Below are 13,412 nucleotides of genomic sequence, written 5' to 3'. Positions count from 1 at the left end.
ACACACGCGAACAACAGGTAAGCATGTTTTCTGTATCAGTGGCGTATCCAGGGGGGGGGGGGGGGCAGGGGGGCACTCCCCCCCCCCCGGCAGATTTTTTTGACAAATATTTTGTTCAGCAACTATTTAAATAAATGGTTAGAGAGTTGTGACATCAATCCACAAAAGAAAACCCCCTCAAAAACTATTACAATGCGCTGTGAAAATGAGCATATAATTTGCAGTATGCATAATAATGGTCAGTTTTGAAGAGCACCCTCATTTGGAAGATGGGTACCCCCCCCTGTTTTTTAATTTTACGGAGGCAAAGTGTCCGGAGGAAAAAAAACATGTCTACATTTCTGCGCGGATATGTGGTTGCCCCCCCCCCCCCCCCCCCCGACATCAAAAGCTGGATAGGCTACTGATGCTGATGAGTATGATGCACACGGGCTTGCGTTGTTTGAGAAGAGCAAAATGAAACTTTCCTTTACTGAATGTACGTTTCGGTTTCACAGTGCAGTTAGATCAATCATACTTCAGAGAATTATAATGATAAAAAAAATGAGACCGATTGTTAGCATTTACTTGATCATGATCTCGCCACAGTACACACACTCGGCTGCGGTGATATCGTCCAACTCGTTCTTGATCTGATCCAACTCGTCCCGCTTTGTTATTGCGTCACCAGAGGGCGCCGATGAGGCAGGCGATCGATGGGTCTGTAGCTGGGACAGTCGTCTCTGTAGCTCAGACATGCGAGTGCGCTTGACCATGGTCAGATGGGGTAGGACCTAACAAAATAAATTTGGAAATTTGAAGGCAGCCCTTAAACTACACATTTCTTGGGAGTCAGGCTGGCGCAGCGGTCCTCGCCTTCCACCGCTGTGACCCGGGTTCGAATCCCGCCTGGGCCAACATTTGGATCGGGTTTTCAGTCCCTGCCTGACTCTGTGGGTTTTCCCCAGAATATCCCTCTGGGCTTTTCCTCCCACCTCTAAAACTGTAATTTCTTCACATTGTCTTCTCTTTACAAGACCCATGGGAGATCAGTGGTTTCCACTGAATGGGCTACCCAGTTCAAATATGAAATAAATAAAATAAAATAAAATAAATTTCTTATATTTTCTATACAAGTTTAAAGGTGAAAACAGCTTTACAGTATAAAACCCCAGGATTGGAGATTTAAAAAGTGATACTTCTGAAATCCTGAAATCAGGTAAAATCCTGATAAATCTCACCCGTGCAGTAAACAGTTTTTCTGAAGAATTGTTCTCAGCACAAAAAACAACTGATCCTAGGTACCCATAACGACTTACCTCTTTATTCAAGCAATCAGCATGGAACATGTGTTGGCAGGGGAACAAGTAGAATGATCGCGTCAACAGCGGATAGTTACATGACGCACACTTCTGGCTGCCTCCAACAATGCCATACCTTGGGTAAAAAAACCCAACATTTTAACTGTTGGAAGCGGCAAACTGGAAAACATCCCATGCATCACATGACCGAACTCCTTATTGAATTTGCAAAAACCAGTGTGGACAGCGTTTTGAAAACTGCTCTGAAATGTTTGGTTCTGAAAAGAACCAGTTCTTTTCAGAACCACACACAGTCACAATGAGATGTAGCTCCATTGTGCAACTGCAAACTTTTACATCTTTTGACTTTTAACCATGCCAACCTTCAAGTCTTATTTACACGTATCTTTCCTTTAACCAGTTCGCGCCAGGATTATTTTGACATTGACCGGAGCTAGACGCGGGATCGTTTTCACAAAGCTCAATGCCAGACGGGTTCAGGCCGTCATCTGCGGCCAGCACACCCTGATATTTCTGGCCTCACTTGCTGGGAGCAGGTCGCTGACAGACATTCCCAGCCTCGCTCTAGTTGCATGTTTATCCGTCATCCACTACGAATACCACAAAACCTTTGCATGTATACACGTCATCCGACACAAACTGGTTAGCAGCAACTTTGAATTTTAAGTTAGATTAACATCCAATTATCCCAAACATTGCCAATATTTTGGTGAGTGGAATGTACATTAGACCCTTCAACTTGTCAAAGAAGAACTTTGACAAGGTTCAGTCAGGTTGGTGCAGTGGTTACTTTCCTCGCCTTCCACCGCTGTGGCCTGGGTTCGATTCCTGCCCTGGTCCACATGTGGATTGGGTTTTCAAGTCCCTACTTGATTCTGACGGTTTCCCCCAGAACATTCTTCTAGGGTTTCCCTCCCACCTCTAAAACTGTAATTTCTTCTCATTGTCTCCTCTCTTCAGGTTTCTTCAGGCTTGCAAGCTTCAATGCTTAGGGCTTTTTGAGGAATCCTTGGTTTTATTACCAGAAAGATATAAATAAAATAAAAAAAAATAATAAAAATCTGGAGGGAATATGTGACCGACTTGTTTCTGACTTCCTGGATGTCGCCTCGGATGTTTTGAGCGCTGTCTGTAGCATCTTCCATCTCTTTCTTGAGGGATTCAATGTGCTCGTTGTAATCAGCCAGGGAGTTGCAGATGGCGTCCTGCAACCGTAATAAATGTAATAATATTGCATCGTGCGACATTTAACAATTGTTGACTGCCGTGATGTGGGATATGGCGTTTTTAACACCCAAGGGGCGCTGGCACCCGAGGTGAAGCCGAGGGTGATATAAGCTATTCGAAGGCTGGAGTACACTAGGTATATGTATGTATTACTTTCCCACGACACAGCTGGCACTCGGGCACTTCCTGTGACCTAGGTGTTCTATGCATGATAGATTCTGCGAGCTGCACTTTGACGATTTGAAATGAACAGTGTTGTTTTGTGTTATTCCAGCACCAATTGACCTATCGCCGATCGCGGGTTAGCCACGCCCCGTAAACAACCCTACGGAATTTTTGAACGCTACGTTTTGTTTGTCTCAGATTTTGCGCGTTCCGCATCCATTTGTATATCATGTAATTGGACAATATTCCACAAGATGCGTTGACGCGATTCTACCGCGATAGGTCATTTGACACAAAACATGGAAGAATAACCCTTAAATCAGTCCATTTCATGAAATTAGGACAAGTGCAAATGATCGTCTATGTCTTTAACTGAGGTAATGTCCACGGTACCTTGAAATGATCAATGGTGACAAAGTCTGGAAAGAATGGCAGGATGTCTTCTATCTTGATCTGAGGGCATTCCTGTAGCACCAGCATGGCTTCCTGGATATCGCTCTGTTTCTCCACAACGTGCCTGGCGATGCGCAACCACAGCTTCTTCTTCAACTCGTTGTCGTCTTCGGGCTTCTCTGCACTCTGCTTGGCCAGATCAACATCCACCTGTAATGATACAATGCTGCCAATGTCTTGACTCTGTGTAGCATCCCTGGCAATGTTCAGATTGATGGCTTAAAGGTAATATACAACATTTGCAAACATCAAAAAACAAAACTCCCAAATTATTATGAAGTACCTCACTTGACTGTAAGTGAATAATAGTCTAAAGCATCCTGTGAAATCATGGCACCTGGTGTACTGTCATTTTCAAGAAAAGTGGAATTTTCGTATCAATTTCCAAAGATGGTCTGCCGACCATCGTTGGAAAAAAACCCTGACTTTTTCCAAAATACTACCCCACTTTACTAAATTTAGTTAGTCCACATTTTATTTGCAGTCGGTTACACATCCGTTAACAGGTGCAAGCCAGCTAGTCTGGTTACCTAACCTGGCAATTCCCCAAACGTCTATAAACTGCTCTGTTTCGTCTGAAGTAGGGTCAGGGAACCAGACTACAAGAACAGCAGTTCTTTCTTGGTACAAGAACTAATGGCTTTAATCACATGCAACCAAAAAACTACAAACTACGGACTCCTTGTGCAACACAGTTAAGCACAACATATCAACTTTCCCTGAAAATTTACATTCCCTGAACTTTCCCTGAAAATTTACGCTATAACCGGCTCGTTGCACAATGCAGTGTGAAGCCCTATTGTTATTTAACCATTATCACACATCTAAGTTACGCACCTGTAATGCTAAATCCACTGCCTCTTCGTACAGGCCCATCGTTGTGTAGATGTGGACGCACGCCCTCTTGTGGTTGTGTTCAGCGCAAAGTCTCAAAGCGTATTTCAGATCGTAATGAACTCTGTCTTCAATCTGAACAAAAGACATTAATACAACAAACTCTGCCAGTCATACAAATGCTTTTGCCCATCTCCATATTAGGACTTTTTAGTACAGTGGAACGTTGCTATACCAAAAACCGCTTACCGAACATTTGGCTATACCGAACATTGTCCTTGGCTCCTGATATATGTGTGCAAAATGTACCAAAATACTGTTGTTGAAAAATGTCAACAAGAGCGACAAGTGGCTATTACTTCCCCAAGGAAAAGAATGGGAAAGCCACCCATTGTCGTAATTTGTAAGCTAAAAAACTGTGTAATTACATAATTCAATAGTCGGCATGTGTTCAAAGTCGTCTTTCAGTAACTACCAGGGCGTGCAGGGTGAAGTTCTGAAGGGCGCTATTTATTGAAAAGTGAGTACCAGAGCACCGGCAGCTTAAAATCACTATACCGAACGATCGCTATTACAAACAATTTTTGTGGATCCTGTGATGTTCGTTATAGTGGCGTTCCACTGTATTTCTCGCAAGACCCACATACCATAGCATAGCTAGAGGGGTGTTTCAAAAACATGAAGCAAAAGTTTTGAACAAAATCGTTGGAAATATATAATTTTTGATTTTGACTTTCTGACCTAATGGTATGAATGGGAATAAATATGTGCTTGGCAGGTATTAAACAAGTATGCTTAAACCAGCTGGGAGCCGGTCGCTGATAATATCCCTTGCCTTTGGGCCACTATCCGCGTCCAGGCCCCTCCGGCCAAGCACGTATTTATTCCCTTATCAACTACTCACATCCCCTTGTTGCTCCAGGTATTCCATGAGCTCCTCTGGCTGGAACTTGGCATACAGCGACAGTAGATAGTTGTGAATGGCTTGCTCCGTGTTGAAAAGGTTTAAGGTGCAGAACCTCAAGTAACGGATTGCCTCATTAACCTATAGGGGAGAAAGACAGGCATGGACCTGAGATGTTTAGTTTTGTATTGATAAAGTACTGCGCTGGGAATCTTTTTTTTTGTGGGGGACAAGGTAGTTTTAACCTTACCCTGCTAACTGCAACAAAGAGCAAAAATGGTTTCAAAGTTGTTGCATATACTGTTGCATTTAGCGGGCAACTCAAGTCCCTGTGCTTTGTTGCATTTAGCAGGGTAACTGCTCATAGTGCCAAGGCTGATACAATAGAATCCACCATTGCATTTGGTTGCAATCAGCAGCCAACTCAAGTCCCTGTGTTTTGTTGCATCTTGTTGTATTTAACAGGGTAACTGCTCATAGTACCAAGGCGATACAACAGAATCCACTGCTGCATTTGGTTGCACTTAGCAGGGTAACTGCTCACAGTACCAAGGCAATACAAAAGGATTCACTGCTGCATTTGGTTGCATTTAGCAGGGTAACTGCTCACAGTGCCCAGGCGATACAACAAAATTCACTGCTGCATTTGGTTGCACTTAGCAGGGTAACTGCTTGGTGCCAGGGCTGGTTTGTACTTGGTTCACTTCACAATGCAACGGAATCCACCGTTGCATCTTGTTGCATTTAGCAGGGTAACTGCTTGGTGCTAAGCCTGGGGTATACTGGGATCACTCGCAATGTTGTAGTTTGTTGCATTTAGCAGGGTTCATATTTCAGTTGTGTTGGATATTGTTGCATTTAGCAGGGTACGTAAAGAAAAGCTGATGAGGGTTAGGTATAAACGATTTGCACCCTTTGGGACCGAGTTAGTTATTTCTTTAAGTTCATGCAACGAAACTTCACAAAGTTTCATCAATCTGTACTGAAAGTCAAAACCTATGTCCGAGTGCGTAACAGTCATTTAAAGTGCTATCTCATTACTTAATTCAGCTAACACTGCATTAACCATGTCATGTTATACATTAAGGTCTACGCTAGAGTTGTACCAAATATGGGTTTCACTGCAAGTATTTGATTTTGTTGTTGAAACTATTCAGTAGACTGTGAATGTAATGTCCATAATGAAATGGCTTAGGCCCAGTGAAAAATAAATATTGTAATGCTTATATAGCACTTTCCATCGTATCAACAATCTCAAAGCGGTTTACAATTATTACCCTGTTCATCAGGCCATGGGACCACGCGGCAGCCGATATCAGCGCAAATTCAGTCCTCTACCCTCACAGGTACCCATTCATACTCCTGGGTGGAGAGAGGCAATTGTATTAAAGTGTCTTGCCCAAGGGCACAAACACTATGTTCCTGGCAGGGTTCGAACCCACGTACCATTGTACATAAGTCAAACACCGTAACCACTGGACCATGGCATCCCACACGGTCAGGGTCATACTGCACCTTCGCTGGAACTAGCTGAATTAAATCAGTTTGGGTGATTCACAATGCAGTGCGCCACCAAGAGTTTGCCATGGAGAGTCTGTGTTTCAAGTTTATGTAAAAAAAAAAACATGCCCCATTTGAATGAGTGTCAGTAGACAACCTGAGATAATTTGTTATAGATTGCAGCTTAGCGTTCTGCCACCTTACAAAAACACCATATTGATCAAAAGAAAAGCGCAAACAGATACTCGAATCATATGTTCACGAAACAACTGACAGGAAAAACGAACAGTTTTAAATGTCCCGCGCTGTGAATTTGTCGGTTGTCTCCCACAATGCACTTGGAAAAATAAACTCTCCGTGGAAAACTCTTGGTGGCGCACTGCATTGTGAAACGCCTGAATTCAATACCAGCAGATTACCTGGCTGGCCTGGGCCGAGTGGTCGTACTGCACCAGGGCGGGGATCAGCTTCTTCGGATCCAGTGTCTTGCCCAGGTCAATCCAGGCAGTGACCAGCTCGTTGGGAATATGCTGCATCAGGACCGGCGAGAACTTGTAGTACAGCCCGGTGTCCTTGGGCTTGCGGAGGACCTCGAGGGCGGAGTGGTAGTCATCGTGTTGGATGTGGTGACTGATGACTCGCTCGTAGTCTGAGACAATGTTTTGAACAACAGGGTGGTTACAGACTATTTAAAAAAAAAAGGTATTTATGATTTGACCCACAGAATGGGTCTTAAAGGGAATATACATCATTTGCTTTTGCTGTAATTTTCAGAAATGGATGGAATTGGGGGTTGGAAATATATAGCAAACTTTACACTGACTTTTTTGAGGTTTTGGGTTCGAAAATGCTATAAAAACCAAGAAAAACATCCTTTTCCAGTAGTCTGGTTCCCTGACTCCATATAAGAAGAAACAGAGCAGTTTACATAAATTGGGGAATTGTAAGGTCAGGGAACCAGTCTAGCTGGCTTGTACCCATTCATAGGTGTGTAATCGATTGCAAACAAGTGCGATGGTCAATTGGGGCCAGTATTTGAAAAAAGCCAGTTTTTTCCCAACGCGACCAGCGTTGGAAATTGATACAAAAATACCACTTTTCTTGAAAATGACAGCATACCAGGTGCCATGATTTTACAGGATGCTTTACACTGACATTCACTAACAGTCCAGCAAGGTATTTCAAAATGATTTGGTAGTTTTATTTTTTGATGTTTGCAAATGTTGTATTTTCCCTTTAAGTACAAGTTTTCAATATTAGTTTTTCAGCAAATGTGAGGCGTTCTGGCAAAATGAGACAGAATTTGGCAGAGGATGAAATGGGTCTTTGCAGGTATTAGGAAAGAGAATAAAATTCTGAAATTCTCCTTGCAGTACTGTTTGTTGCACTTCAATCAGTCATTCCATTGACAAGTTATGATGTTCAAAAGCTCGCATTTATCAACAGGTCATAAAGTAAACTACTGAGGAAAAGGCCTTTAAAGTTTTGATTTTGTAGTAGTGAAAATGAAAGATGTTAATTATGTTTCCTTAACAACACTTTTATTCCACGATTTTTGCACTTTTTCTATAAAATATGTGCAGTAGACATATCAAAGATTACAAATATCAATACGTCTCAAGATGGACAAAAAAATCACCCCCATTCTTTTTTTTTGGCATTTGTCTCCACTACCAGTTGGGTATTTGAACTGCGCATGTGCACAGTGATATGGGTCCATATAGCTATATTAAATTACTAGAGCGCTAACTCGATGTACAAAGTAATGCCTGATGGGCGCATCCATGTTTGTGCACAAACCTATGGAAAACTCGAAATTTTGTACAGCTTTTGTACGGCTATTTGCATATCTGCGTTTGTATTCCATACCAGTGCGTCATCGAAGCTGATACGCCCAAAACCGAAACGCACAATCAGCAAATGAGCGTTTCATTTTGCTCTACGCAAACAGCGCAACGTGTGCGCGTCCCTCCGCTGCAGATGCTTTTCGCCATGACGTTTTTTGAACCGTCATGACGCGCTTATTAGTTGTTTGTATATCTTCTACTTGCGCGTTGCATGTTAGAGTACACTTTTAAAATTCAATCCATCTATGTTGATTCCGTCCTACAAACACGCACATAAATTCAAAATGTCTGCGCCCAGAGCGGCTTCAAAGCGTCTCCGCGCGCAAGAATGAGGAGTTAGCGCTCTAGTAATTTAATATAGCTCTATGTATAGGTCACGGGTCATTCGGGATAATGGAATGCTCATCCAAAACGCATGAATGCGCAGGGAGACAGGCACACGACGCTCGCATGTTAATTACAAGCAGAATGGGCGTCCGCCTAACATCGCGTGTCATCACGTCAGCGATTTGATCCCGATTGACCTTTGACATGGACTACTTCATCGCCCTCTTATGTGGTTGTGTTCAGCGCAAAGTCTCAGAGCGTATTTCACATCGTAATGAACTCTGTCTTCAATCTGAACAAAAGAAAATAAAACAACAAACTCTGCCAGTCATACAAATGCTTTTGCCAAACTCCATATTAGGAGTTTTTTTAGTTTTACTCATGAGAGGCACATACCATAACATAGCTAGAGGGGTGATAATGGAATGCTCATCCAAAACGCATGAACGCGCAGGGAGACAGGCGCACGACGCTCGCGTGTTAATTACAAGCAGAATGGGCGTCCGCGTAACATCGCGCATCATCACGTAAGCGATTTGATCCCGAATGACCTTTGACATGGACTACTTCATCGAGATACAAAACTGGCCTATTGGTTTACTGTGCTGCTTGCCTTTATGCTAGAGAACGTGCCTAGTTGACAAAAAGAAGAAATGCATAGGAACGATGTGGCTATAAGACAAACCTTTCATGAGCATAGCAAAGAACACCATGTCTTCCACATCTCCATGGCTCGCGATCAAGTCGTACACCGTATCAACGTTGCCGCTCAGACACTCCTGAAAGTTGAGCAAAAATAGATTACCAGCTGAATTTTAATGCAGCTCAGTGAAATTGGGGACAGGGCCTTACGTTGGTGATGGGTGAAACCAAATATTAAAACAATGTTCAATTCGGGCGATTCACAATGCAGTGCGCCACCAAGAGTTTGCTATGGAGAGTCCACTTTTCAGGTTTACGGTCGACAAACATGGTCCACTTGAATGAGTGTCAGAAGACAACTTGAGCTAATATGTTATAGATTGGAGCATAGCGTTCTCAGCCGCCTTACAAAAAACACCATATTGATAAGAATGAGAAAAGGGCAAACAGATCCTGGAATCATACGCTTACGAAACTACTGACCGGAAAAAAACTAACAATTTCAAATGTCCCGCGCTGCGAATTTGTCGACCATCTCCCACAATGCACTGGGAAAAATGAACTCTCCGTGGAATACTCTTGGTGGCGCACTGCATTGTGAATCGCCCGAATTGGGGCAGGGTCTTTACTCACCATGACCCTGGTTTGGGCCAGGAATTTCTGGAACTCGGTGTGGACCTTGTCGTGGGTGTTTCTAGCCTCTTCCCTAGCTCGGAACTCCCCCAGCTGATTCAGGTACAGCTCAATCAACCACATCACCAACATGGTCATCTGAGTCTTCTCCTAGGTCAGGGAAATCACAAAAAAAAGATTTATTTTTCAATCATCAGACTTACTTATACAGGGAAATCAAAATTGTATGCATTTATAAAAGTTACCAAAGTCCTAATTTTCTTTCGAGTGGCTGCGTAGTATTAAAAAGCAAAAACTACGATACATGTAGGCAATTAAAGCTACAGTCCATCATTTGCAGCTATCCAAAAAGTAACCGACGTAATTATTGTTGAAAAACATACTTGGTTGAAAGATAGTAAGGTGACTAAACTCCCTGTGAAATTATTCTTTCTGGCAAGCTGTCATTTTGAAAAAATCAACGAAAGAAGGCATTTCCAACAGTTCCTTTCCGTTTAGTTCGGAAACGCACCATAAGGTTAGGAAACACGCGCAAGCGTTGACACAACGCACATGCGAATGCGGTTGCTTTAATTCATCGGATCAGTGCGCGACATCGCGTAGCTGCCATCGGCTCAGTGAGAACGTGTCTCGATTCACAGCACGTTTGTTCCTTCAAATGAACAAAATGCACAAATTACAAATGATGGACTATACCATTAATGGGAGGTATGGCCTAAATACCACTTCAAATTAGACGCCCAAAAAATAGGTCCATTAACTTTTCATACACCACACATGTTGATGAAAAAATGCACCACACATATAATTTGGCTTGGGGGTAATGATTGTGTGAATTACTTAAAGCTGTAATTTCTTTTTATAAATTCGAACCGGTATATTATGAGTTATCCCATGAGTGCGAGTGGAACACGGAATAATGTAGTGCGTCTGTGTCCCACATGCCACGAAAATCTTTGATTTGTCAACTACACACATTTTATAGAAATGGTACAAAAATGTAGAATAAAAGTGTTTTTATAGAAAGACATCTTTCATTTTCATGACGACAAAATTCGAAACTTTGAAGGTCTTTTTTTTCTCAGTATTTTACTTTTTTGACATTTCAATAAATGCCAACTTAAAACAGCCATAAGTTGTCAGTGGAATGTCCGACTGAAGTGCAACAAACAGCATTGTAAGGAACATTGCATTCTCTTGCTCAATACCCGAAAACCCTCATTTTGACCTCTGCCCAGTTCTGTCTTATTTTGCCAGAATTTCTCAAATGTTTCTTCACACTTCACGGCTTCAGTGATCGTACTCTTTGAAGGAACCTTGGTGTCATTACAAGAAGGGATTAAAATAAAATATCAAAAGAATAAATCATGTGTCAACCGACCTGCGGCCTGAGTGTGCTGAGTTTCTTGTCGAGGAACATGCGCAGCGCCGTCGTCTGCTGGGCACCGATGAACTTGAGCGCCACCTCCTCAAACGACCTCTCCGTCATGGCAAAATAGAGGGCGCTCTTGTCGTACCTTGCAAATGCGAAGAAATTGGTACAGAGTTTCAATATTGGTGTTTCTGCCCTTTCGAAAATTGTGCTGTCCAACAGCTTATGTAAGCAATTCATAAGCTTGGTGGGTTGGGAATCGAACCCATGACCTGCTTATCTAGTGCATGTGTCTCAACTACCTGTCAGGGATTGTCAGATCCGCTGGTTGGTTGAAATCTCAAATGGCCCATGCAATGTAAGTTTTTAATGCAATCCTTGAAAATGCATCTTTATATCCCATTTAACCCTATTTCCAATATTCGTTTTGCCATTTTCAAGGGTATTTTGGTGCCTTTTTTGATTTTATGCTAATACAAATTTCAATATTCATGAGCACAAGTGTGATGTCACTTCAGGCAGAAACCTCAATGTCACAGCTATTTCAGCACCATTATAGCTGCAAGAATTTTGGATATTTCGCTGTTGAATTTTTTCGTTTCTTGGGCGAATCGTCGTTGTGTCAGTACATGGCAGTAAGCCAATGAGCAAACTTTTCTCACAAGTATTTTCAATGAGCAAATTTTTAGGGGGGTTCACAATTTGAACAGAAAAACCCTAAACTGAACAGTGTCTGCCTGATATGACATCACAGCAACAGCGCCCTCAGTTGTCAGGAAAAGCATGGACAATTTTTAAATGTTTAAAGAAGTGCGCTTTTCAATAAAAATAACCCAAAGGGATGTCAAATATTTTTCATACATTTTAGAGGAGTAGAAAGTTGCACACAATATGTTACAAAGAAAAATTCTCTTCAAGGATCTTTAAACCCTTTCCTTATCCTTTTCTCTCACTAATGTCTTGGGAATCTTGCAGCAATGGAGTACCGAAGTGTGACGTCATTTAGAACCAGAAAGTGTAGTGCAAACGAATGGAGTACGCGTGCGTGTTGGTTCACGGGCTGAATCACGCGCTAATGTCTTTCACACACATTTTGTGCGCGTGACGTATTCACTTCGGTACTCCATGGTGGCTTGGCCGTTTTATGTAAATTAGATCGTTGGTGTCAATATTAATGTCTTCGAACAACATTGCAGCTTCACGCTGTCAAATACCCATTCGTTAGTCGTGCGTGGGGGTGGGGAGTATCACTGCATTGCATATCTAATTTGCGATGCTTGATTGTCACACTTCACAGTAAAGTTTGCGCGCATAACTCGTATGATGCTCGTATGTTTACAGCGGCCGTGCGACGACTATAAACTGCCAAAAAAAGGCTCAGCGTTCCGAGTGTGCGACCATCAGTATCAGATGTTCAGCATCGCGCATCCGACTATAAACTGGCCGTAATGATTGTTTTGTGATCACTGATTGGTTCCCTAGGAAAGCCTAGGGAGAAAATAAAGAAAAAAATAAACCGCTAATACAGGATTCCCAAGACGCTAATGCGAGCAGGCAAGCTGGTTTAATCATGCGGTTATAGATGGCGCACTACTTCCAAATGAAATTAAAACAATGTCCACGATCCACTTTCGATCACTGGCATCTTGGGCTAAGACTATTCCAATACTGGAATATACTTCACAACCCACCTGTTGGATTTTGAAGGATCTGTAAGGGGAAGGGTTAAAGCACAGATCCTAGACACCAGGATAAATGACTGTTCTGAGCTCTAGTATAAATTGCACTCAGTGGACTTGCCTTAATTGGTTAGACGCGTGATAACGGGCATTAATACCTATTGGCGCGTAATCGCGATTTTCCAGATGTGCCATTGTGTTGGGTTTTTGCACGACATCTAAAACGGAAATATTCCTAAAAATGTAAGTAAAACTACTTCTAATTTAAGATATAATTGTTCCAAATTATTTTAAAAATAAATACTTCAGGATATAACAGATGGTATTGTGCAGTTTTTGTCGTCATAGATGAAGTATTTACCCGGGAAATAAACGTCAAATTTCGAGAACACCATTTACCCAAATTTCGTTTTTAATTAGGCTTTTATTAAAAAGTTTTAGAGAGATAGCATGCCGAACCGATGAAACAAAAGCGACATTTCATTGTTCATCTTAAAGCTAAAGATATTGTGCTCGGCATTACCATGG

At 42.2% G+C, this 13,412-nt stretch overlaps 1 protein-coding gene across 1 annotated transcript in view; it reads right to left on the bottom strand.

The window, feature by feature from the left end:
- Positions 1-13,412, bottom strand: part of LOC119730489 (vacuolar protein sorting-associated protein 18 homolog) — a 33,384-nt gene that overhangs the window by 652 nt on the left and 19,320 nt on the right. The window contains exons 15-24 of the mRNA XM_038203439.1: positions 11,215-11,350; positions 9,834-9,983; positions 9,244-9,337; positions 6,804-7,033; positions 4,885-5,025; positions 3,984-4,115; positions 3,087-3,296; positions 2,385-2,506; positions 1,299-1,416; positions 568-773 (exon numbers count right to left, since the gene is read on the bottom strand). Of these exons, the coding sequence (XP_038059367.1) occupies positions 568-773; positions 1,299-1,416; positions 2,385-2,506; positions 3,087-3,296; positions 3,984-4,115; positions 4,885-5,025; positions 6,804-7,033; positions 9,244-9,337; positions 9,834-9,983; positions 11,215-11,350 (1,539 nt within the window). The remainder of the gene's footprint in view (positions 1-567; positions 774-1,298; positions 1,417-2,384; positions 2,507-3,086; positions 3,297-3,983; positions 4,116-4,884; positions 5,026-6,803; positions 7,034-9,243; positions 9,338-9,833; positions 9,984-11,214; positions 11,351-13,412) is intronic.

The sequence above is a fragment of the Patiria miniata genome, unplaced genomic scaffold (assembly GCF_015706575.1).
Source record: "Patiria miniata isolate m_02_andy unplaced genomic scaffold, ASM1570657v1 HiC_scaffold_22, whole genome shotgun sequence".
Lineage (NCBI taxonomy): Eukaryota > Metazoa > Echinodermata > Asteroidea > Valvatida > Asterinidae > Patiria > Patiria miniata.
Note: the sequence above shows the minus strand (reverse complement) of the source record. Positions and strands in the feature narration are given on the sequence as shown.